A 24,513-nucleotide genomic window follows, 5' to 3' on the forward strand; every position below is an offset into this window, starting at 1 on the left:
ATTTGCATTTCAGAGGGATCCTGGATGGTTTTTACAAAATCTTCAAATCGGATCCCAGCACAAGAAACTATCAGAACTTCACTGAGAGAAATCACAATATGTCATTATAAAGTCACCATTAAGTATCTCAACAGTCACTATAAAGTATCTGTTGACCCAGGAACAGAACTGTGCTTTTGACAAAAACATTTTTCCCCTAGCCCATAGCTGCCAATATGAATAAATTATGCAACATTCTTAAAACACACTTAAACAGCAATGTTTGGTTTTGCTTTGGCCCAAATCCACAAATATGAACCAAAACAAATAGATATTCTTTATTCCACATACATACATTTTTTTTTCCTGTTACTTTTCACAATATGGATGATATGAACAAAAATGAGAAACTACCACAACAAATTTCAAACTTTTGACCAGGAAATTAACGGCAGCTCACAGCAGAAACATGGAGAAATATAGTTGAATTTACCCTGATAAAATAACTAAAGTTGATTCATAAGTTAATTAAAAATAAGAATATGTGTATATATATTTATACACTATCAATAAATGTGGTTTAGAATCACAATTTTTTTTTTTTTGCTTTTTTGTTCTTAGAACATGATTTAATTTATTATAATGCTTCTGTCACTGGGATTGAAAAAAATATCACTGTTGCCGCTTGCATGTTTTGGAGGAATCTCCTCAGCAATTCCAAATATTCTTGGATCCTGCATAAACAGAGTTGGATTTGTGTCAAAGCCCTTTCCTGACATGGAGTTACTGATGACGAGTAACAGTGAGGCCCCTTTGAAAGAACGGTCAATTTAATCAAAACGGGGGTCGCATGTATATTGCTTTAAAAAAGACGCAACATAGGCATACATACATATTCGTAATACAGAATTAAGTATATATATGAAGCCTATGCTTATGCTAAATTACTGCTGTTGCTGTGAGTAAGTATGATGCAAGACTTAACAAATACAGTTTCTTTAGATAGAAAGTTATACTGTACAGGGTTCTGGAGTGTCCTTTGAAGCCAGGTCTGTACTGTAGGATTCAGTGTGGGTGTTACAAAAAAACAAAAAATAAAATAAAATAAACCAATGAACTCCATATAGGACACCTGTTGCTTCAGTTCCAAGCAGAACCCTGGTTGTCGCTGGTCTGGTTCATTAGAATCCACAGAGGGTGATATGAGCGGCCCCAGCTTAGCATTTGGCTTTGGGGTGGCTCCTTGCTTGATAGCAAGTCCTTCCCTGCCTTTGCCAGTACGCCCAGGCTGGCTAACAGAGGCATTAAATCATTTTCATGTTCACCCGCCGTGGCCCGCTAGTCTCTGGAGGGTCTACCGGTACCCCAGCCACTTTCCGGGGCACGTACTCGATGTCAATGTTGTTTTTATGCTTGCCTTTGCCACGGCTCCACACGAAGAGAAGCAGGAAGCAGAAGAGGACCACGCCCAGGAAGGTGAAGCAGCCCATTGCCGTAGACACCAGGATGGTCTTGAGGTCAAGGCCAAATGGTACATTGTGAGAGCCAGTCCCATTGGATGCTGTGCTGTTGGGGTCTGTGTAATATTGATGGGTCCTGTTAGCGTAAAGTGACCTGTCGCTGATGCCGAGGCTTTTCACAGCCAGTGAGACTGACATCGTATCGTTGCCGGCGGCATTGCTTGCCACGCAGGTGTAGACGCCGCTGTCGTGCACCTCCGACACCTTAATCTCCAGCGTGCCATTGGGGTGCACGATCACCCGGCCATTGGTCTTCTCAGTAATCAGGCGCCGGCGGGGGGTGAGCCAGGAGATGATGGGCCGGGGCGATCCTTCTGCACTGCAGTGGAGCAGCGACGGTTGCCCCTCATCCACCAGAAAAAGCTCCACGTGCTCCTCCAAGATCTTCGGCTCGGTACATGTGACATAGCGAGAGAGCAGCGGCTCTTCCAGCTCCTTGAGGGGTTGACCCCGGATGGCCTCAGGGCTGGCGCACTCGGGCTGGACGTTTCCGAAACGCAGGGAGCGCCGCCTCCTCAGGATCCATGTGAGGCGGCAGTCGCACACCAGTGGGTTTCCATCGATCAGAAGCATCTCCAGGACCTCTGGATCCTGGAAGGAAATTCTCTCCAGAGTCTCTAGCTGGTTGCGCGAGATGTTGAGGATCCGGAGAGACTTCATGCCCTGGAAGGCGTGTGGCTCCACAGTGGCCAGCCGGGCTCCCATTAGGCGTAACTCACGTAGGCGCACCAGCTCCCGCAGCATTCCACCCTCGATTTGCTCAATACGGCTGAAGGACAGGTTGAGGTGCGTCAGGTAGGACATGTGCCTCAGGGGCTGGTAAGGAAAGGCAGACAAGTTGGTGTTTGTGATCGAGAGTGTGGTGAGGTTGAGACCGTGCAGCGTATTAGGTGGAACCACATCCAATGAGAGCCAGCTATCGATCTCCAGGTGCCGCAAGCGGAACAGTTTCTTGAAGGAGTATGGATGGAGAGTGCTGATACTAAGCTGCCTCAGATGGAGGCTGACCAGGGCATGAAGATGAGACAAGGCTTCAGTGGGCACCACCGTCAGGTTGCATCTCTCCAGGGTCAGTGTCTCTAGGCTCACAAGACCACTAAACGCCCGGTGTGAGATGTAGACCAAGTCATTATCACCCACTTCAAGGGACTTCAGGTTGCGCAAGTCCTGGAACATGTAATCTAGCAGGATCACGATCTTGTTGTCGCTGATGTCCAGCAGTGTTAGATTGGACAAGCCTGAGAAGACACCCATGGGAATGAGATAGATACGGTTACTCTTCAGGCTGAGTGAGTGCATGTTGACCAGGGCATTGAAGGCCCCGGGTTCCACTTGGCCGATAAGGTTGCCACTAAGGTCCAGCTCCTCCAGCTGGGGGTAGGAGGAGAAGTTGTCAGGGTTGACGCTCCGCAGCTTGTTCTTGCTGAGGTCCAGAACACGTGTCTCAATGGGGATGCCCTCGGGGATAGTCAGGAAGCGTTTCCGGTGGCAGTTGACGGACTTGGCCTGGGCGGAGCACTCACAGCGGGCCGGGCAGCCCACAGCAGAACCGACGAGGATGACCACCAGGGCTAGCCCAAGGAACGGTTGCCAGCATGAGGTAGCCGTTGGCAACATGACTTTGCTGATGTAATCTACCATTCTGTCAAAGCCCTGAAACAAGAACAGAAACAACAGGCCATTACAAACATGCATTTTTGAAGTAGGGAACCCTAAAAACGGCTTGCAGATGCTAATTGAGACATTAGAAGTACACTAACTGGTCTTCTCTTTTGCAACAGGAGAGCATATAGTATATTTGTAAACTCAGCAAAAGAAATGAAATAATAAATCAATGTGTTACCTCTTACAGGATGGTCAAGAATCAATATCAAACTCACAGCTCTATGCCAAGAAAAACAATAATCTGGCCTTGCAAGTATGATAAAATTTACAGTTTTTAATATGCAATATTCTATGGTATTTTCATCAAAGCTTCTCCAATAGTCTGATGCAGGTCAAGTTTTATATGCAGGTCATGTATTATACAAGATTCGATAGTACTCCCTGGACTTACGTTTACTAAACAAACCTTCAAATAAGTTCTTTGAGTTTTGCTGTAGACGTTGACTGATTAGAATCTCCCAAAAGAAGATTCCAATAATTCTGTTCCCCTCATCTACTAACCAAAACTGCAGAAATATGCTTTTCATTAAGAAGCAAGACTTTTCATCTTCCATGTGACGTTAAATTCCATTTAAGGGGAGGCACCCGTGGATAATAGCCAGACACCCCAAATCGCTAATTATGGCTACTGACCCTCTCTGTACAAATAGGAAAAAGGATTCTCCTTTCCCCTAATCTCTGAAAGGAAAATGAGAATTGAGCTTCAAGGTTGTACTTCTACCATAAAATCAAACGAAAACACTAGTGAAACTGATCAAAGACATATTTCCATCCATGACTCAATTCAGTTATCCTAGAAATTCTCCTAATTTTATCTAGCACTGTTTTTCCTTAATAACAAGCAATGGCAAACAGGTTTTTTTCATCAGCCATGACAGTGATGGAGTGTGTGCCATCCTGAAAAAAAAATCTGCATTGGTTTCTTAAATATAGGAGATCAATGTTTACTGAATTTCGCTTAAAGTCCTAGGGGTGGACATGTGATACAGTGATTAAGCAACAGACCGTAGATATTCTGCTATGTGAATTAGGTAGAAAAGAAAAATTAAGGTACAAATGTCCTCTAGCCTTCTACCTGGACTGAAAATCTAATCTAATCTAATGTATATATCTATCTATCTATCTATCTATCTATCTATCCTCTGAATATATATTCTTTAGACCTATAAACTGCTATATTTTTGAAGCACTGCAGCCAATATATATATTTTTTTAATTTTTTTCTGCAAGTTCCAGATCCATTCCATGTAGTATATTCCACATATATTCCACTGTAGTCTAGGCAATTCTTTAGGCAATAAATGTTGCAACAGTTCCACTGTGCAAGAAAAAGAGAGAAACAAACACCTAAAATGTGTAAAGTCGAACACTGAACAGTAGATAGTGAAAATGATAATTTTCCAAACTGTATGGATCTGTACGCACCCAGATGCGACTTTCCCTCCGATTTCTCACAGCCTTTGTCCCTTCAGAGCCACGAGTCAGGGTGGTCTAATCCCTCCCTCCAGGAGACAGTAATGAGCTTGTGCAGAACTAATAATGTGCCACACGGGTGGGATTCTGTGCATGCTGGGATTTGGATTGGCACCATGGATTCCGGGCGGTTCCGCTCAGATACGCTCCACTTTGGATTCACAGCAGCCCCGACGAACCCTCGCCTCGCATAGCTCAGCGACACCGCGACCCGCAGCCTCTGCTCACGCTGTCTGGTAAGGAAGGCTATCGCTATGGCAACACTCTCTCTCGGAACTGCTAGTCACGCAGCATCTCCCATCACCACACTCCCCACTCTCGGCCTGCATGCGCAGCTCCTGTCAAAACTCACCTGAGTTTTCTGAACAGTGCCAACCTTGGTGCCGTTAGCCATTACAGACTCTCCTGCCAAAATGCCTGTGATGCTGAGTGCACGGTTCAGCTCACCCACACAAGGGAGAGGCTTTGACGATGAGCTCAGTCATCAGGCCATGATGGTTGAGTTTATCCGCCATCATCCACGTGCATCACTTCTGACAGATGTTTATTGCCACGCATCGGTGACCATTAATCAATCACTCCTCTACACCTGAATATTTAATTCCCAATTCTGTAAGGTTCACCTGGTTCCACCTGTGTTACTCGTGACAGTGATGTCAAGTTTCTGGATTTATCCAACAATCAGTAACTGCCAGGCAATTATCCAGTCAAAAACAGTGCCAGTACACAAGTGCATTCCCTGTCTCCTATATCAGCAGAGAATTGTACGATTCTCTCTGAGTTAACTGAATGTGACTTCCAGTTCACTTTGCTGTGACGAAGCCATTCTAATTCACAAGAAAGTAGGCAAGTCTACTTTGAGTCACAAAGAATAATGTAGTTCAAAAGAGTAGGATATGAAAATTGACCGAAACCACAATGGGCCAGGTCTAAGGATCATGCAGGTAACTTAATTAGTTAGTTAATTAAACATTATTCAAAAAGTCACATTTTTGCCCTCTCCACCCTTATATTTCTACTTAATTCTAATCGCAAGGCAACAGAGATCATTTTATTACCTGTTCGGCAGCATCACCGTGAATGTTTCAGAGTGGAAATTAAGCCTGCCCTGCAATACAGCCTCCAGAATGTATATTCACACCCAAGTGTTTGCAGATATAATTAGACTCAGCATGCATAATTACATCCATCTTTTCCCAGTGACCTGTTATCAAACAGCTGAAGCTACCCAGTCTATCCCGGACTGAGGCACCCTGGAATGAACCTCCATCAATCCTATGCAGTCAGTCCCACAGACACACAGGGGGAGGCTGGGCTGGATCTAAACCCTGGAGCTCAGTGGTGTCCATGCGACCGCCCCAATCTCTGCCCCGTTTGGCAAAAACGTTAAAAAATAACTATTGTCTATCAATGTCCATCCTTCTGACTTGGTCTCTTGTGAAAGTGTTTATCCTATTGCTGCGTAATTACATTACAGTACAGCTCCATAATTACACTACAGCTCCATAATTACTCTACAGCTCCATAGTTACACTACAGCTCCATGATTGCTCTACAGCTCCATGATTACACTACAGCTCCATGATTACACTACAGCTCCATGATTGCTCTACAGCTCCATGATTACACTACAGCTCCATAATTACACTACAGCTCCATGATTACATTACAGCTCCATGATTACACTACAGCTCCATGATTACATTACAGCTCCGTGATTACACTACAGCTCCATGATTACACTACAGCATGCCGATGCACCCCTGAGGACTGCAGTCTCAAAAGTCAGCCCACAGATGGCATTCTAAGCTGCCAACAGAAGCTCTTCAACAAAACAGTGATAGACCTGTTTGTCCATCATAAGCTGTACAGCAGTAAAACTGTTTCAATGGAATTTTTTTTTTGTATAAATATAAATAAGAAGTTTGTCCCTTGTACATATACTTCACATTAATTCAGTTTATTTTTATATATAGCGTCTTTCCCAATATAGTCACCCCAAGGCATGTCTGGTGCACGAAACAGGGAAGATGGAAAGAAAGAAAGCTGAGAGACAACAGAGGGGAGGAACCAAGAACTGCCAAGTGAGGAGGAAAGAAAAACCTCTGGGGGTTTAAGATCGACAGGCTGCTCAACACCCCCATATATAAATGACCCCACCTCACGAAAGTGGGCTAAGAACATGACCACTCTGCCTTAAAAACCCTACAGGCACTGTCAACCATTAGGGAGGCTGCAGAACCCAAACTATAGATGCTGCACAATAGACACTCTGTACTGAGCTCACCAGATGGAGCAGGTGGGTCCAACAGCTACACTTACAATTCAATAATGACACCATAACGACATCATAATGCAATGGGTGATTCCCAATAACAACACGTTTGTTCATTATTCAAAGCATTTGTTGTACAGAGTGTGTAGGTGACTAATATAATGACATTTTATCCAATGAAAATGACACGCATACACAGTGAGATTTAGGTATTGGGCTCATTTTTAAACAGAAAAGCAATGAGCTGCCTGTCAATGAGAAGTGTGGAAGGTTATTCCGCTCAATTCCTCTCTGGGCTCGCATTCTAGAAGTGCTTTATATCTTCGCAGAGAGAGAAGAGCGCTGGCGTTGCTCCGTTAATTGACTCATTCCCATTCTCTCTAGGCTTTCTTTCACGTATTTGGGGGGTGAGGGGGGAGGGGGTGTCAAAGGCCAATCCTCACATGTCCCAGAAATGGCCCGTGCTTTTTTTGATGATTTTCAAGAATAAATAAATGGAGAAAAGAGGAGAAAGAAACTGGCAGAGCTTAAGGAACTGAAGCTGACTGAGAAGAGAATTTCCACATTAGTATGGAATTCATCATCCATAATAATTAATAAACATGGAGGGGGTTTCCATGCCAGCATTTCTACGCATGTTTCTCTCCTTTAAGATCAGAGAAAGCTTTCTTTATGAAGTAATGAAGGAAAAAGCACAGCAAAGTTGAAGGACACAAAGCACTGCAAGGTCTATTAATTCTGTTAATGTGGTTGTGCAGTTATAAGAGCTTAATTTTATTTCTAAAATATACGACTCGCTTTGATGTCGATTATAAAAGAATGAACGGTTACACAACTCTTTTTCTACACTGATTTTCCACTGCATGAATCCAGCTTTAGCGAAACATTAAGAGACCGAGTGTTTTTTAAGTCTACATGAAGCATCTTTTAGCAAAAAACATGGAGAAGGGTACAAGTCAAATAGAACATGTGGGTGAGCAGAGTTTTATGGCCAGGAATGTCAGTGGAGACCATGTGGGGGTGGGGGGGGAGTAATGACCATGATGTCACTTTGCAGGTCTCTTTTCTTTGGGGGGGCAGAGGACCTGGATAAACAGCATCACATACCAATTAATAGTTGTACTGTTAGGTGCTTTCTGTGCGATTTTAAATGAATCCCCTTGCATAAAAAACAACCTCCACCAGGAGGCGTAGTGGTTGAGATGCTGGACAAGCTGGTTCACATTCTGGAGGTACAGACACCCTGTGATTCATGTCCCTGACAAAGGCATGAATACAGATTATTATTAATACATTTGCATAATACTTAGTAAAATCCTTTGCTAATTAATGATGTCCACAAATCCTGCATGGTAAGGCATTATGTTATTACCAAGGCAAGTTACGGGTAAGGAGAGAATGTAAGGAGCAGGACCAAAAAGCAGCCAATGGCTGGCCAGATGTGATAGCACCGTCCACTTTGGGCCTCAGGGGCATTCATTTCCCATCATCCCTCAGGGGAGAAGGGAAGAAAAATGTATCCTCTTTGATAAGAGATTACAGCACAGAGAGTGCGTTCATGGTGTTTGTGTGTACGCCCTGACTCCTGGCTGACTCTCAACCTCGGTGATTATAAGCATTTCTGTCCATTAACAGACATTCTCCCCACATATAAACGGCGTCTAGACCCATAAGCCAACTGCACAAAAGCCTGTCATTCTTAAATTACTTTGAATGATTCCAGATCTGACAGTTGAATGTGGCTGCAAACTGAAAATTTACATGGAAACCACATTAGTAAGCTTTCAAAGAATATTTTTTCGGTGCAGGTTGTGACCAGAAGTCTATAATTTAACATACAATGAACAAAGTAATACAAAAGTCACTAAATAGAGTTAAAGAAATACAAATAGGAATCGAAATATGCAAATAATAAACATGTACGCATATAAATAAAGGTGAGATAATCAGACGTATATAATCTAATAATAAAGATGTAGACATAAATTAAGGGAGACAATCAGATATATATAATCGAATAATAAACATATAACATATAAATAAAAGTGAGACAATCAGATGTATATAATTTATAGATAATGACCGCAATTCTCCTTCAGCACCCTGGACAGTGGCCACCTGTCAAAATCACAGCACCCAATCAAGCGTCTTGGACCAGGACACGCCCATAATTACCCCCAGCACTAATTACGCCAGCTGGCTCCGCTTTCCACTTGGCTTAGGGAAGAAGGCAGTGGCAGGCATGCCAGAATGACATAGGGAAGCACAGGGCTACTGCATAAACCTGATCTAGGCACAGCAGGCCCCGAATAGACCACCGAATAGACCCTTCGCCTTAATTAACCAGATCCCCGCTCCCCACATCCCTTCACGCTTTTTCTCTATCCCAGATGAAACTGGCAATAAGTAGAGGCATCCAAGGAGCAGCACCTCATGCCTCGCCCTGTCGCTGCAATCTGCTCCTTTCATCCAACCACCGGCCCTCCCTAACACACCCCCTACTCCCCCATGACCTTTCTGTGCATTTGGATTGCGAGACCAGTTAATGAACCTCACCTCTAGGGGATGATCACTCACGGTACCTCTGTGCCATGTGTACTTCTGTGAATGACCCACATATATATAAATGCATCGCCAGACACAATCGTCAAGCACCAACCCCCCACCCCCCTTTGAAACACTAACTGGATGATTGTTTTTAACAGTCTCTCATTAACTGCTCGGATTTTTAAAGCCCTGAGCTCTTTGTCTTCATTGTGAAGCCCTGCTTCCCTCTTGTGAGTTTTTCTCTCTCACACCCCTAGCCTGTTAAATGACTTTGGCTGTGGGTTTTTTTAAAGATAAACTGCCCGGCTCCCTACGTTCCGACGACACGATAGTACTGTGTCGAAAAAGGCAGTCTGACACAGAATAAGAGATGGGATAATAGATTACAAAACACATTTCGTATTGTTGTACCTCTAAGGATTTAAACCAATAGAGAACGGCATGAATACAGATTCTTAATAAACTGCTTCATATTACTTAGTAAGTTAATAAATCCTTTAATAATAAATGATGTCCGCAAATCCTTTTTAAAAAATGTGTTACGCTGCCACTAAGGTAAGTTACGGGTTCAGAGAGAGTGAAAGCAGCAGGCCAGAAATAAATGTTATGATGTGTCCGGCAACCCTATTGAAAGTTCCCCCTTGGTAGATTTTGCCTACTGGGGGGTTTAAACCCATACTTTATACAATCTAGCTATATGCCTGTTAAGCAGGGAGACAGTGTAAGAGACACACACAAAGGCAATCTGTTACATACAGATATATTCATTAATAAAGGGGCACGCAGCCCATGCATATTCCACCTTATTGTAGTCACACATAAACATATCAGCCAGTAATGCAGGTTGAAATTGCTGGCACTGAATATTATTAAATGCATGGATTCAACAGAAATAATGCTGGTTTCGGGAGAAAAAACATTTTGGGGGGGTGCATCCCTGGAGCATCCAGATGCAGCCTACAGAATTGAAAGAACAAAAAAACCTCATCCAGAAGTCGGACAGACCGTTAGCTCAAATGAAGCAGCGCTGGGAGATGGATGCACGATACACAGCAAATTTATTTCACGTGAAAAGAAGTAATTGCTTTTGAGAGCCAAATAGGAATCATTAGTTTACTAGCTTAATTTAAATATAAATATCTTTCTATTTAAGATAACAAATTGGGACATTAACATGGAGTCCCCACTGTTTCCACAGCAGCGTGCGTTTAATTAAGGTGCGTATACGGTTCAAAATACTCCTCCCCTATCATACTAAAGCTAATTTCAGGAAACACGCAACTTCAGTATCACACACACAGTTTTCAGGTTCATTTTCATCTTTCTTACAATGCTATTATATTTATTTTGCAATTATTTTATTTAGGAGGCACTTTTGTTCTGAAGCGGCATACAAGTAAGGCAAATAGCTCATTACAAACATATGGCAGCCAAAGAGTTTGCTATACAGGCAAACAGCTAGGCTGAGAGTCCGGTGAAGTTCCCAGGTACATGTGTAAGCAGTATTACAGTAAGGGCTAAAGGACTGCTTCCAAATCAAGCAAGAACCAAGTAAGAACCAAGCAAGAACCAAGCAAGAACCTAAGACTACTATTAAAATAGCGAAGTGCAACATTAAGGAAGTGCGATGCCATCTATCAATCTGCGCATTACCTTTTGCTCTTTATCCCATAAATGGTACTGTGGCTTTGTAAAACATGCCACACATAATTTACTTTAGATTTCCCATGATTCCCTACACTTCCTGGGAATAGCTTCAGATCAACACAGCCGTAAACGAATTATGTAGCAATCAGCAATGGCTGGAAGGACAAGCCATATCAGTTTGTAACTGTAACATTTTCAAGGTGATATGAAATCTGTTCTTCCAGGAGATGGACTGAGAACCAGGGGTGCAATTGTAAAATAATGAACGAAACATTACCTACTATCCTGCCGTAACCTCTAGCAAAGCAAGAGCCATTTCTGTCAGCTTTTATTACACATACTGTCCAGGCAAACAGTAAATCGCAAAACGAGGTCTCACAGAAACCGTCTCGTTACCACACTCAGTATCACTGTGACTGAAACCATTTTCCATGAAAAACTCTTTCAGTTTTGAGTTAAAGAATATTTATTTTCAGGTTGAGGTGATTAGAAAAGCTGACTCGTGTCTTGGGGTAGGGTAGTGAGTTATTGCCTTCAGCTGTGTGTCTGTTTGTGCGTGTGTCTGTTTGTGCGTGTCTGTTTGTGCGTGTCTGTGCGTGTGTCTGTTTGTGTCTGTGCGTGTGTCTGTGTGTATCTGTGCGTGTGTCTGTTTGTGTGTGTCTGTGCGAGTCTGTTTGTGCGTGTGTCTGTGGGGGGTGGGGGGCATTTTCAAATCTCCTCTTGCCTATGCGTGGGTGAGACTGTGTGGCTCGGAATCATCACAACCCAAAAAAAACTGGTTTAAAAGAAAAATAAGTTGTATGTAAAAAATTACCATAATACTCAACTTTTATACAGCTAAACTAAATCCATCAATTATTTAGCAACTACAAAAATAGAAGAAGAAATAGAAGAAAACAAAACAAAACAAGACCAAACAAAAAACTAAGTTACAGTATATTAAGGTAGATAATTCTACTGAACAATTAAGTTATACCATTTTTTCTGCTACTTTGAGAATTAACAACATAAACACATTGATTAAACAAATTCATTGTAACTATACGCTTCATATATTTGTTTAATCTGGATACAATTATTTTTTCTTCCATCTTAGCTTTACAGAATCAAAATGATTTCAGTCAATATAAGTAGTGTAAAGAGTGGAAATATACCTCAATAACTACAGTTTACCTAAATGTGCAGCTCATCCACACAAGGCATAAGGATGGTAAAATAGGATCCAAAGGAAGCATAATTTTCATAGCAAACACATCGGATTGCCACGTGTATAAAGAAAGTTACAGGAGAAAGGACACAAGATCCAGAAAATCACTGAATGTTACCACAGTGCCATCATTGGGGAGCGCAATTGAGTGACAATCAACTCAGAGCCAAACCGCTTCAGGTGGCTGGGTCAGAGTCAGCGTGTGGTGGCTGCAGACCCTCCTGGAAGGTACTTTCAGCTGATCTCAGAGGATAGTTAGGGGGGGGCTTATCACATGACACCAGAGAAGGAATCCAGAGCACGTAGGACTGTTTGCGGGAGGATTAAATGTTGCATCTTCTATCTAATCTTCATCAACAAAATGACCCAATTGAGAGCTCAATGTAATTGAGAAATGAAGGCCACTTTGGATAGTACCTCCACATACTGCCGTAAGGGCAACTGCTAAACATTAAAATGGTATGGACTGTAAGAGCCGTGTGCTTAATACTTAAAAGTACATAACTGTGCTCTAAAAAACCATTAGCAGCCAAATGTGCTGTAGTTTAGACATAAAATATGATACCATTGAACGCAGTACTGCCAGGCCATAAACTGCTTAAATAACATGCAGAGCTGGTTTAGTAAAAGCTGGAAAGAGAGAACCAGTGTTCACCTGGTGATTAACAACTGGAAAATTCCATATACAGTGGTACCTCGGAACTCGAACAAGAAGAGCATATTCTGTACTAAACATATCCAAGCACATTTATCAAAAGTAATGTGTAAAGTAAGAAAATAAATGTATCCAAACAATGTGTAAAGTTAAAAAAAAAAACAATGTGTCCTGCCCCGATCGTCCGCTCCTTCCGTGTGCCACGCCCCCTCGTTAACCTCATGTGGAATCCCCGTGTGATCAGCTGTTTCTGGTTGTTGTCATTAGTCCTCTGTATTTAGTCCACATTTAAGTTTGTTTCCCCAGTCCGGTCATTGTATTGTCCGTCTGCGTTTTGCCTGCCTTACCTGCAATTAAACCCCGTATTCCCTGATACGCTGACGTCTGCGCCTTTGTCTACGTTCCGTCCCAGCTCGGCATGACAATATTATTATAATTAAATATATTAATGATTTATTATTAATGATATTAAAATAATTAATAAGAAATCTTTCTTTTTAAATATATTTCATTAAATAATAATTACTGTTACTGTCTATCATTGTCTAAATGTATTTTTACTGTCTAAATATATGTATTCAGCTAGTGTAAACATGCACGATGCTATCACAGTGAATGCAAGGCTGAGACTGAAACATTACCCTTTGTTTCCGCTGAGAGACGTGCTGCGTGACTCATTTCCCCGCCGTACAAGTTAGTTAAGTCGGCGTTCACGGTTCGACTTATGAGATTCAGATACAGTTTTAGGCCATTTTTTTTCGAACTGGTTGGTTTGACTTTTAAGAAATTCGAGTTCTAATGAGTTCGAGAACTGAGGTACCACTGTATTGTTAATATTAACCAGTGGTGGGCAGGGTTCTGCTAATCCGCTAAGTTATAACTTTTTCATAAGCAGATCAGCATTCCCACTAACTTAGAAAACTGTTAAAGGACCAGTTACTTGTACTACAGGGGCAGCCATAAGTAGTGATTTATTTCTAGCTTATTGACAAACAATAACTATACTAGCTGAGCACTGAAGATTGCATACTATACTGTTAAGGTCATAACTTTATACAGACATGCAGTCCCAGTGTCTGTATAAAGTTCACTCTTTATACTGTTGAGGTCATCATGCTCCCAGTGTGCAGAAAAAGGACCAAGTCAGCCTTTGTGGAAAAAAAAACTGCAGGTAAAGACATCAATTTCAGCCCCTAAAGACTCCAGAATTGAATGTTCTTACTGCCAGCTCATATTATGTTTTTTCCTCTAAGTCTCCGGCAAATGCAACATGCCTTCTGGAGCTGCTGCAGATTGTTTTGAGCAGAAATCTAACTATTTTATCCTCCAGCTACATTACATATAATTTTTTGTTTTAAATCAATGAAAAAACAGCAGATGACAGGTGCTGTATAGTGGCGTTAGCCGCTGCATTATACTGCCTTAAAGTCTTGTTTTTGTCTATTTTATGACCTAACCATTCTTACCTATTGCCCTATTTTCCCGCCTCCATCAGGAGAAGGGCATTCTCATTAGAATAACGGTGTGGGAAACTTATTAAAGTCCCATTTTATCTTAATAAGCCATACTTCTTATGGCAATTAAGGAGAAAGCTTCTCACTGGTCAAACACAGCATCCCGTGAGTCTGATATCTTGTCTAGGGACCTCTAGCGGCAACAGTGAAGGAAGGAAAAGCAGAACAGAAACATTTTACAGAGATATTGGAATAAAGATTTTTAGGTCTAACGACAAAGTAGACAAGTTAGATCCTTTCAAGAAAGTTCTGATTAGGAGTTCTGCTCTCTTCTAAGTCAGGCCTCCCGCTGAATGCTAAATTTATAATGCTTTACTGAGCAGTTAAACACATGTTAAATAGTTTCAAACTCCATTAAACTCACCCTAAAGACAAGATTCAAGACAAAGATGCCAGGGCCTAATATTTCAGCCAATCAGTCAATTAGTTAATAATGGATCCCTGCTGGTGACAATTAGCCTTGAAGCGTTAATTAATTAACGTTAATGAAAAAAATGTGTAAGGAATCTAAGGAAGGGGAAGTAAATTATTTGGGATGAATTCCTGTAATGAGTTATTAGCTATTAAACGTACATAAAATATGCATCAATAAATTCTTTGTCTAGCTACAGAGGCATAAGCTTCTTAGAAGGGTGCGAGATATTTTGGGGGAGCCCTTCATTTCATGGTAAATGTTTTGTTTTATACAAAGCCAAAATCAGACATACAAAAATGAGCAGCAAACCTTTAACGGTTAAACGTTACAGATGTACCGCGTATCTTTGTGAAAAATCCTTAAGGTATACAATATGAACTTTCATAACGTTGTCATAAAACAATAACAGTAATACAAATTTTAAGCATTGAGCATGACAGTTTAGCTAGCCAGTTACCGGGTATGTATATCATTTGGTTTCCCGCGATTCATATTGCAGTGTAATATGCTTCGGTAATTTTTAACTAATACATCAATGTGTAACCTTCTGATCCTCTCTGTGAAGGCCCCCATCAACACACTGTGGCTCCCCCCGTTTCTGTGGGCCCCAGTGCAGCTGCACTGGCTACAGTTCTGCCAGTGTCTAGTGCAGTATTTCACAATCCGGTCCTCGGGGACCCACAGTCAGTCCAAATTTTTGCTCCGTCCTAGCTCTGCCAAACAGTCAACATTTTTGCTCCCTCCTAGCTCACTGCCAAACATTCCACATTTTTGCTCCCTCCCAGCTCTGCCAAACAGTCCACATTTTTGCTCCCTCCCAGCTCCAAGTAGGGAGCAAAAACATGACCGGATTGGGAAACACTGGCCTACTCAGTATACTGTACCATGATGGCAAGCGGCTTAATTGGCCTGAGCACCGTAATTTAGCATAGCTACATTTCTGCTCATTTTCAATACTGAATTCAGAGCCTGTTTTCCATTCAAACTGTTATTTCTCGTTCCGCAGTATTAGTAATTTGGGGTTTTGTGTCTGTTTTCAAAGTGCCTTTGGGAGATTAAAATTCCTTAAATATATCCAAATAATTAATTTTAAATCAATTAATAAATTGAATTATTTTAGGCATGTCCACATCCCAAGGTCCTCACTCCTGATAACTGTCTGAACGCGGAGCTAATGCTAAGCAGTGGTACAATGGGGTGGTGTGGTTTAGACCACTACTCTGTGGTGTAGACCTATGCGTCTGTGCTCGGAAGGTTGCTGGTTCCGAATCCCCTGGTCAACAGAGTAGTTATATCACTACTGGGCCCTTGAATAAGGCCCTTAAATCCGATTGCTCCAGGGTTGCTGTATAAATAGCTCACCCTCTGCTATAACAAGAATCTTCACTTTCACCTGTATGTGTGTCTGTGTCTCATAGGAGAGTAAGACAGGAATTCTGTTGTACATTCTCTTTTTACCATAACAATAAAATCATTCTATTCACTCCTGAGCCCTCCTAACAGAATTGTCTCATTGGCTCACAGGAACTGATGAAAAGGAATATGTATTTTCCCACAATGGGATTCCAGCCCTAACTTCCTTTAGATCCCAATAAAGTCTCAAACCGCTTCCTGATTCCTGACTGTGGGTTTGCAGGAGGACGGCCCTCAAAGAGGCGGCTGAATGCTGCCCACTACAGTGGACTGGAGACCCAGAGGAGCTTCCCGGGCAGGACGCTAAACCAAGAGCTAAGCAGTGGTACAATGCCAGACTCTCTCGGCGCTTCATGCCAGATGGCCGTGGTGTGGCCCTCGAGAAATCAAGCACTGTTAATTAGTGACAGACTCCAATCAGCTGGGAGAAAACTGATTCTCTTGTTTTTTTACTAACTACTAACTAACAGCAGTCACCCACACACTCTTTACGATGAGTCTCACGCTGTGATTCTCACTTTTAATCCCATGTAAAACAGAGGAACTAAACTCTAGACCGAGGGGAAAAGCAATTAGCACAGTACAGCAAGTTACTAATTAATTGTACTGTGACGGAATTTTAAAGTACGTGCTACTTTGACATGGAAAACCGTCTGGCCCCACAATTAACACAACGCATAAGATCAAAGCTCCGCACGCTCTTCGCAACACCAGCCAAGAGTCGCTCAGAGTTATCTAGTATTACCCTGATCCTTTGTAGACTGTCTTATGGTGGGGGAGATGTATTGGAAGTTATAACACACACATTCGTGAATCTCACACATAATGAGCAATAGTGCATATTTTATAATTCCCAAATGTATAGTTACAGGTTGCATATATGCCTGTGTTAATTTTACCCAGTTATGCAGTGTTTCTGTTTTTCACTTATCCATTGTAAGTATCTTAGGACTCCTGCGAAGCACTGTATAAATGTACATTTATTATGATTATAATGATTATCATTATAATGATTGTTATTACAGATGTGAGCACACGCAGTATTACACATGAGAACAGGACATTCCTACCCCAAGTCTTCTTTGGATGTTTTATAATCCCACTAAGAAACACGGCTCTCTGTCGAAGGACCCAAACGGGTGCGATGCCTCTGAGTCAGTATGCCCCCCCCACCCCCCAAAATGTTTGGGGGCACGAGCCTACGATGACAACGCCTGTGATGTGCGGCGTGGCCATGCCAGGAGAGCAGGCACCTCGCCCGCCTCTTGCATCCCCCCGCCAGTCTCCCCCCAGCTGTGGTTATTGGTATCCACACCGCCTGTCACTGCTCCCCTAAGCCACCATCATCCCTGAACCCTGTCATATCCCTCCATCACACTGACAGGTACTACAGCTTTTATTACTTCAGTTTACGTTTAGTGTATATCAGCATTGATTACCTTCAGATTAATTGGGGGGGGTGGGTGGTGAACACATGCCCCCGATTTGCCCAAACCATTCAAACTGCCCCTTTAAAGGTACTCAGTTGCTGAGTGCCCCATGTTTTTACTTTAGGCTTCTGCATGGCGCCAGTGCTGATGCTAAATCTGTTTCCCGAGGTGCAAATGCATTGGCAATGTTCCTATATGAAAATGAATTGAGCTGATTTTAATGGTGACCGCGTGGACTGGGTTCGAATAAGCCCATCAAGCAAACGGCAGTTACATAACTGATAAGCATTTGGACTAACAGAAGAGCACCTGGCCTATGAGGGCATTCCGGCCTGTGCAGAAGCCAGCCAACATGGCTACTGTATCTTCAGACGGAAAACATACACTTCTATTATTCTACGATTCAGTCAACCAATTTCTAAAAAGATGCTGTGGCTTCTTAAATCCTTTTAAATGTGCAGTTAATACCTGGCTACAGTAAAGACCAGCCATGGAATGTATAGGGTTTCATTTTAATCCTTCAGCCAGATATAATGAAGAAAAAATGAGACTAGTGTGACGTGATGGAAACAGTGTAAAAGTGTGTCTGAGAAGCATGAGAAATATTACATTTTCCATTCTGGGTCATTACTCATATACTGCTGTGTGTCTCAGGCTTTAAAATGTGTGATTAATATTCAGTGCAACATTGATTCTATATTTTAAAGGAGTTTTCTATATATTTGTTTGTTTATCTAAAACCCTTCCCAATAATAGTTAGTGGAAGTGGCAGGGGCATAGCTAGGAAATCCAGGCCCTCAAACAAAAGGGACCTTCCCCCCACCGCAATTATATAATTTTAAGTATTCAAGGACCCCTGTAAAGTGCTGGACCCTCTGAATCAAACAGCACCACACAATTGAACATCCAAAAGATATGGGCTTAGGAGCTGCTTTTGCCTTTTTAAAAGTAAGAGGGGGCTGTATGACCCCTGTGAGCACTGACATCCCTGCGATCTTTTTGGTGTTTCAGTGAAAAACCCCAGCTCACGTGGCCCTGGGAGGTGCAGCAGAGTTCATCTGCGCATTTTCTGTTCGTCCTTTTAACGAAACAGATTTATCTGGACCTACATGCAGATCCTCCTCCATATGCACCTCGCGGGTCACCAGCTGGCCGTCTAGCAGATTACCCGACCACCCTCTCTGGCAGGCTAGGGACACCTGTTTCAGAATTCTGTTCTGGACTGCAAAATTGGGCACAGATCTGGGCCGACCAAGGCCGCGGGGCAGATGGAAGCAGGGGCTGTACATTTGGGGGGCGAGGCGTCTCTCAGCAGGCTGGGGATCTGTGCCAGAAGCTCATGAGTTCAAATCCCATGTTTGGAAGGGTGACTTCATCGTTGGACCCTTAAGCCCAATTTGTCCAGCTACACTGTCTGACCCTGTTCTCTTATTCTCAGTTGTATGTCGCTTTAGGCAAAAGCATCTGCTAAATAAATGTAATGAAATATGTGGGGAGGACTACAGGTATAACTGTACATGAGTATAACACCAACATGTCTTGTGGAGTCTAGGAATATTGATGAGGCTCCAAATCATGTGCTAAAATTGTCTTCACCAGTAATTGCATTTGCCATTCCAGAAGTATACACTGCCTGTCTGAAATGCATTACGGACAGTCCCCAGGTTACATACTCTTCCTGTCTGAAATGCATTACGGACAGTCCCCAGGTTACATACTCTGCCTGTCTGAAATGCATTACAGACAGTCCCCAGGTTACATACTCTTCCTGTCTGAAATGCATTACGGACAGTCCCCAGCTTACATACTCTTCCTGTCTGAAATGCATTACGGACAGTCCCCAAGCTACATACTCTTCCTGTCTGAAATGCATTACGGACAGTCCCCAGGTTACATACTCTGCCTGTCTGAAATGCATTACGGACAGTCCCCAGGTTACATACTCTTCCTGTCTGAAATGCATTACGGACAGTCCCCAGGTTACATACTCTTCCTGTCTGAAATGCATTACGGACAGTCCCCAGGTTACATACTCTTCCTGTCTGAAATGCATTACGGACAGTCCCCAGGTTACATACTCTGCCTGTCTGAAATGCATTACGGACAGTCCCCAGGTTACATACTCTGCCTGTCTGAAATGCATTACGGACAGTCCCCAGGTTACATACTCTTCCTGTCTGAAATGCATTACGGACAGTCCCCAGGTTACATACTCTTCCTGTCTGAAATGCATTACGGACAGTCCCCAGCTTACATACTCTTCCTGTCTGAAATGCATTACGGACAGTCCCCAGGTTACATACTCTTCCTGTCTGAAATGCATTACGGACAGACCCCAGGTTACATACTCTGCCTGTCTGAAATGCATTACGGACAGTCCCCAGGTTACATACTCTGCCTGTCTGAAATGCATTACGGACAGTCCCCAGGTTACATACTCTTCCTGTCTGAAATGCATTACGGACAGTCCCCAGCTTACATACTCTTCCTGTCTGAAATGCATTACGGACAGTCCCCAGGCTACATACTCTTCCTGTCTGAAATGCATTACGGACAGTCCCCAGGTTACATACTCTGCCTGTCTGAAATGCATTACGGACAGTCCCCAGGCTACATACTCTTCCTGTCTGAAATGCATTACGGACAGTCCCCAGGTTACATACTCTGCCTGTCTGAAATGCATTACGGACAGTCCCCAGGTTACATACTCTTCCTGTCTGAAATGCATTACGGACAGTCCCCAGGTTACATACTCTGCCTGTCTGAAATGCATTACGGACAGTCCCCAGGTTACATACTCTTCCTGTCTGAAATGCATTACGGACAGTCCCCAGGTTACATACTCTGCCTGTCTGAAATGCATTACGGACAGTCCCCAGGTTACATACTCTGCCTGTCTGAAATGCATTACGGACAGTCCCCAGGTTACATACTCTTCCTGTCTGAAATGCATTACGGACAGTCCCCAGGTTACATACTCATCCTGTCTGAAATGCATTACGGACAGACCCCAGGTTACATACTCTGCCTGTCTGAAATGCATTACGGACAGTCCCCAGGTTACATACTCTTCCTGTCTGAAATGCATTACGGACAGACCCCAGGTTACATACTCTTCCTGTCTGAAATGCATTACGGACAGTCCCCAGCTTACATACTCTTCCTGTCTGAAATGCATTACGGACAGTCCCCAGGCTACATACTCTTCCTGTCTGAAATGCATTACGGACAGTCCCCAGGTTACATACTCTGCCTGTCTGAAATGCATTACGGACAGTCCCCAGGTTACATACTCTTCCTGTCTGAAATGCATTACGGACAGTCCCCAGGTTACATACTCTGCCTGTCTGAAATGCATTACGGACAGTCCCCAGGTTACATACTCTTCCTGTCTGAAATGCATTACGGACAGTCCCCAGCTTACATACTCTTCCTGTCTGAAATGCATTACGGACAGTCCCCAGGCTACATACTCTTCCTGTCTGAAATGCATTACGGACAGTCCCCAGGCTACATACTCTGCCTGTCTGAAATGCATTACGGACAGTCCCCAGGTTACATACTCTTCCTGTCTGAAATGCATTACGGACAGTCCCCAGGTTACATACTCTGCCTGTCTGAAATGCATTACGGACAGTCCCCAGGTTACATACTCTTCCTGTCTGAAATGCATTACGGACAGTCCCCAGGTTACATACTCTGCCTGTCTGAAATGCATTACGGACAGTCCCCAGGTTACATACTCTGCCTGTCTGAAATGCATTACGGACAGTCCCCAGGTTACATACTCTTCCTGTCTGAAATGCATTACGGACAGTCCCCAGGTTACATACTCTGCCTGTCTGAAATGCATTACGGACAGTCCCCAGGTTACATACTCTTCCTGTCTGAAATGCATTACGGACAGTCCCCAGGTTACATACTCTTCCTGTCTGAAATGCATTACGGACAGTCCCCAGGTTACATACTCTGCCTGTCTGAAATGCATTACGGACAGTCCCCAGCTTACATACTCTTCCTGTCTGAAATGCATTACGGACAGTCCCCAGGTTACATACTCTTCCTGTCTGATATGCATTACGGACAGTCCCCAGGTTACATACTCTTCCTGTCTGAAATGCATTACGGACAGTCCCCAGGTTACATACTCTGCCTGTCTGAAATGCATTACGGACAGTCCCCAGGTAACATACTCTGCCTGTCTGAAATGCATTACGGACAGTCCCCAGGTTACATACTCTGCCTGTCTGGAATGTATTACGGACAGTCCCCAGGTTACATACTCTTCCTGTCTGAAATGCATTACGGACAGTCCCCAGGTTACATACTCTGCCTGTCTGAAATGCATTACGGACAGTACCCAGGTTGCATACTCTGCCTGTCTGGAATGTATTACGGACAGTCCCCAGGTTATATACTCTGCCTGTCTGAAATGCATTACGGACAGTCCCCAGGTTATATACTCTGCCTGTCTGGAATGCATTACAGACAGTCCCCAGGTTACATACTCTTCCTGTCTGAAATGCATTACGGACAGTCCCCAGGTTACATACTCTGCCTGTCTGGAATGCATTACGAACAGTCCCCAGGTTACATACTCTGCCTGTCTGGAATGCATTACGGACAGTCCCAAGGTTACAAAATGAGTCTCTTTTTTAGTCGAATTTGTAGTTATGTTGTAAAAATAATAATACACTACACAATAATAATAAAAGCAACTCCATACGGTACTGCACTGCATCTTGGGTCAACGAACTGCTGAAGTGTTATAGAGTACTGTGTGCATTCCTTTTAACAAACCATTGTATTTAACCAAAATATTTAATATAACGGGCTTCATGGTAGTCTGTACGTACAAGCCGTACGTACGTCCGTGAGTCAGATGCTCGTAACCCGGGGACTGCCTGTACTTTAATATCCACCACCACACTTAGCATATGTATCATTGTTAAATTACTATGTCAGACACATCAACTGAGGCGCGATGTAGAAGCTAGAATGTATTACATCCATAACAAAGTTCCCAAGATCGTTCTGAACACTCTTAGGAGAGGTGCGTTTTATTACAAAATCTCCATAAACTACAGCTGATTTTCTCTTTTATTTCTAATGATTGAACCCATCTATCTTCCATACCAACTCTTTTTTAATGGATGAAGTACGTGCTAATTCTGTGTTCTTATATGAGAACCTCTCTTCATCTTCCATAAACACCAGTGTGACCTAGGAGCTGATCCCAGGTAGCACAGAATACGAGGCAGGGGACACCCTGGATGGGACACCAGTCAATCGTACAGCAATTTCATTTTTCCCTTATCACCTAAACATACTGTTTCGATTTACTAACATACTCTACTAACGTTTAAGATTTAAAAATGTTAAAAAAGAAACCAAAACAATATAAATACATACAAATACATCTTTTTATGCATTAATATTTCGATTAAATGTACTAAACTGTCAGTATTTATGTCAGCCTTCCGTAAGGACATAGGATTGAAGGTTCATCCAAGAGTAAAGAGTAATCGCCCTGCACGTACTGATTATAGATGGTCTTACCGGTACCGCTGTGTGGACGGCTTCAAACGAGCAGGATTTTCTATCAGTCTCCGTCAGCCATGCCAGGATGCCACTGTGACTTTACCCGGGATCGATGCCCCTTTTATCTACTCCTCTCTCCAGCAGATGCACGGGCTCTGGGATGCCCGACCTTTGACCCTGAGCTGACCGTCAGATTAACCTCTGACTCCTCACTCAAGGTTGTCCATCCTCACCTCCTACCGACATGTACCCCCAGATCCGTGTCACTCCTGGGTCTGTGTTGCTTTCAAATTAATTTGCTGATAGTTCAAAGGGAACAAAATATATCACCGGGAACTTTGAATGAGACCTACTGTTTCATCTCTTTGTCAACAGATTCAGACGCTGCATCATGTTCTTGGAAAGAATCGTTTTTCACCCGTGTGAAAGTGATAAATGGAGAAATCGCTCAACAAATATATATATCCTGCTTGGCTGTTACTTCTGTTAATATGACATGTACATATTTCCAATCTTGTACATTTACTGTCGAACGGGGGGATTTAATCTGATACAACACGTAACATTACCTTACGATATAGACTAGAATCATTTGAATATGTGAAGTATTTTTAATACTCTTCTCTCTTATTTGACCTCTTCTCTCATACCCCAGTCCTGTCTCTAATCACATACCAGAATACCATTACCAATGTGTTGTTTTTAGTATACGGTGTGTTCACGATTCTTAAATTGTATTGCAATTTACAGGGAGCCTTATCGGCAGCTGGAAGATGGCAGCTGTTGATATCATCAAGCAGCAGTTTGTCAACATGAATGGAATGTAAACACTCATGTGAGTCAGTCTATTTACTGCCGATCATACAAGGATTGTATATACAGCTGAGGAAAAAATTAAGAGACCACTCTATATTTTTAAACAAATCTGCATTTTTAAATCATGTTTTAATTGTGGTTCTGCTGGCAGAAGCTGCACTGAGCAGCAGGATCCTGTCAGGTTAAAAATTCCTAAGACAGGAAGACACAAGAATAAGTTTAAGCAGGAACCACTGGGAACGACCAGAAACCAGCCAGGTAAAAAGCGGAAGCGACATTCTAATGCCACAGATGACCGCTAACTTAAAAAGGACTGTGACCTTCAAAAGGAATGGGAAACATTAAGTGCAGGTGTGAAGTGAACTGCTAGGACAGTTTGTATCAGGCTCCTAGAAGCAGGACTGAAGTCCAATAAA

At 42.8% G+C, this 24,513-nt stretch overlaps 1 protein-coding gene across 7 annotated transcripts in view; it reads right to left on the reverse strand.

Annotated features, from left to right (window-relative positions):
* Positions 1-303: 303 nt before the first annotated feature.
* LOC111859292 (leucine-rich repeat and immunoglobulin-like domain-containing nogo receptor-interacting protein 2) overlaps positions 304-24,513 on the reverse strand; it is a 241,689-nt gene continuing 217,479 nt past the window's right edge. For 6 of the 7 annotated variants that reach the window (XM_072707488.1, XM_023841822.2, XM_072707489.1 and 3 more), the window contains one exon: positions 304-3,152. In XM_072707488.1, coding sequence (XP_072563589.1) covers positions 1,284-3,152 — 1,869 coding nt within the window. In that variant the 3' untranslated portion in view covers positions 304-1,283. Of the gene's footprint in view, positions 3,153-23,299; positions 23,404-24,513 lie in introns of those variants that run through there. The other variant, XM_023841825.2, reaches the window with a different exon arrangement.

This window comes from Paramormyrops kingsleyae, chromosome 25, assembly GCF_048594095.1.
Source record: "Paramormyrops kingsleyae isolate MSU_618 chromosome 25, PKINGS_0.4, whole genome shotgun sequence".
NCBI lineage: Eukaryota > Metazoa > Chordata > Actinopteri > Osteoglossiformes > Mormyridae > Paramormyrops > Paramormyrops kingsleyae.